This window comes from Hippocampus comes, unplaced genomic scaffold (assembly GCF_001891065.2).
Source record: "Hippocampus comes isolate QL1 unplaced genomic scaffold, H_comes_QL1_v1.1 C16844848, whole genome shotgun sequence".
Taxonomy (NCBI): Eukaryota; Metazoa; Chordata; class Actinopteri; order Syngnathiformes; family Syngnathidae; genus Hippocampus; species Hippocampus comes.
Window position 1 is genome coordinate 1 of NW_017839981.1, and position 988 is coordinate 988.

General features: G+C 48.1%; 1 protein-coding gene across 1 annotated transcript; it reads right to left on the reverse strand.

The window, feature by feature from the left end:
• Window positions 1–62: 62 nt before the first annotated feature.
• LOC109509293 (uncharacterized) lies at window positions 63–979 on the reverse strand (the record flags this gene model as incomplete). The annotated part of the gene is made up of 4 exons (XM_019859166.1): window positions 764–979; window positions 541–697; window positions 252–460; window positions 63–180 (listed from the first exon to the last, which is right to left on the reverse strand). Coding segments are annotated over exons 1-4 (613 nt in total), but the record flags the coding sequence as incomplete, so codon positions are not given.
• Window positions 980–988: the final 9 nt, after the last annotated feature.

Here is a 988-nt window from a genome sequence, read left to right on the forward strand (position 1 = left end):
AAAAAAAAAAATTAACCATGTTATAAATGCAAGGCTGTGTTCAAATGTGGTACACATCTTACCAACATCCTGCAGAGAGGCAGTAAATTCCACGGGATGAGCAAAAGCCGTTTCTTCTGGATGAATCAAGAACCCAAAGACGAGAGCAAGTGTGTAGGTTGTCACCAAGGGCTCGGGATTCTACAGATTGATGAGAATCTGGTTTCATTTACACGCGTCACTATTGCAGAAACGCCAAGTAGGTCACATACATGTTTGAGGACTTCAGTGGCAACAAAGGGAACTTTCAGAGAGAAGCTCTTCAGACCACCAGGATGTCTGTGCTCTTGTACAATGAAGCCTTTTGCGACGCACTCTTCCAGAGTGGATGTGCCAGTAGAGAACGTGATGTTCTTCAGCTCCACATCATCCAGGAAGGTGCCCACGTGGATGCCGAACAATCTCTCCTCTGCATTAGTAACTAAAAAGTGTCAGTTGTCAAGAGGATACCCTTAACAGAACCCTAATGAAGCATTTAACCTTTAGGTCAACTTGACTTACAGTCAACAGCTTGGGGTGGCCTGGGCATAAGAGGTGTGGTGATGGGGAACAGGATTTTATATCTGGTATCTTCATGGCTTCGCTCAGCCCGCCACATGACTTCAAGCATGGGCTCGACTGTGTAGGTGATGTGGTACTGGTAATCTGGGGCATGGCTCTGTAATTATGTATGGCAGTTTTAAATAAGTCATGTCGGTGGACAAGCCGCATACCAAACGCTCACCTTGTTGTAGCCATCAGGAGAACCCACGGGGATCTCAACGACAATGTGGAAGTCTGTAGCGGACAAAGCGTAGCCACGTGCGGCCATCTGACGCCGATCCAGACGCTGTCCATTGATGCCCATGTACATCTCTAGAATCTTCACGCTGCCGTCCTGAAGGGGAGTCACACGGCGGGGGACGTGCCAAGAAATCACGTCTTCAGTAAAGAGGACGCCACCTGTCAG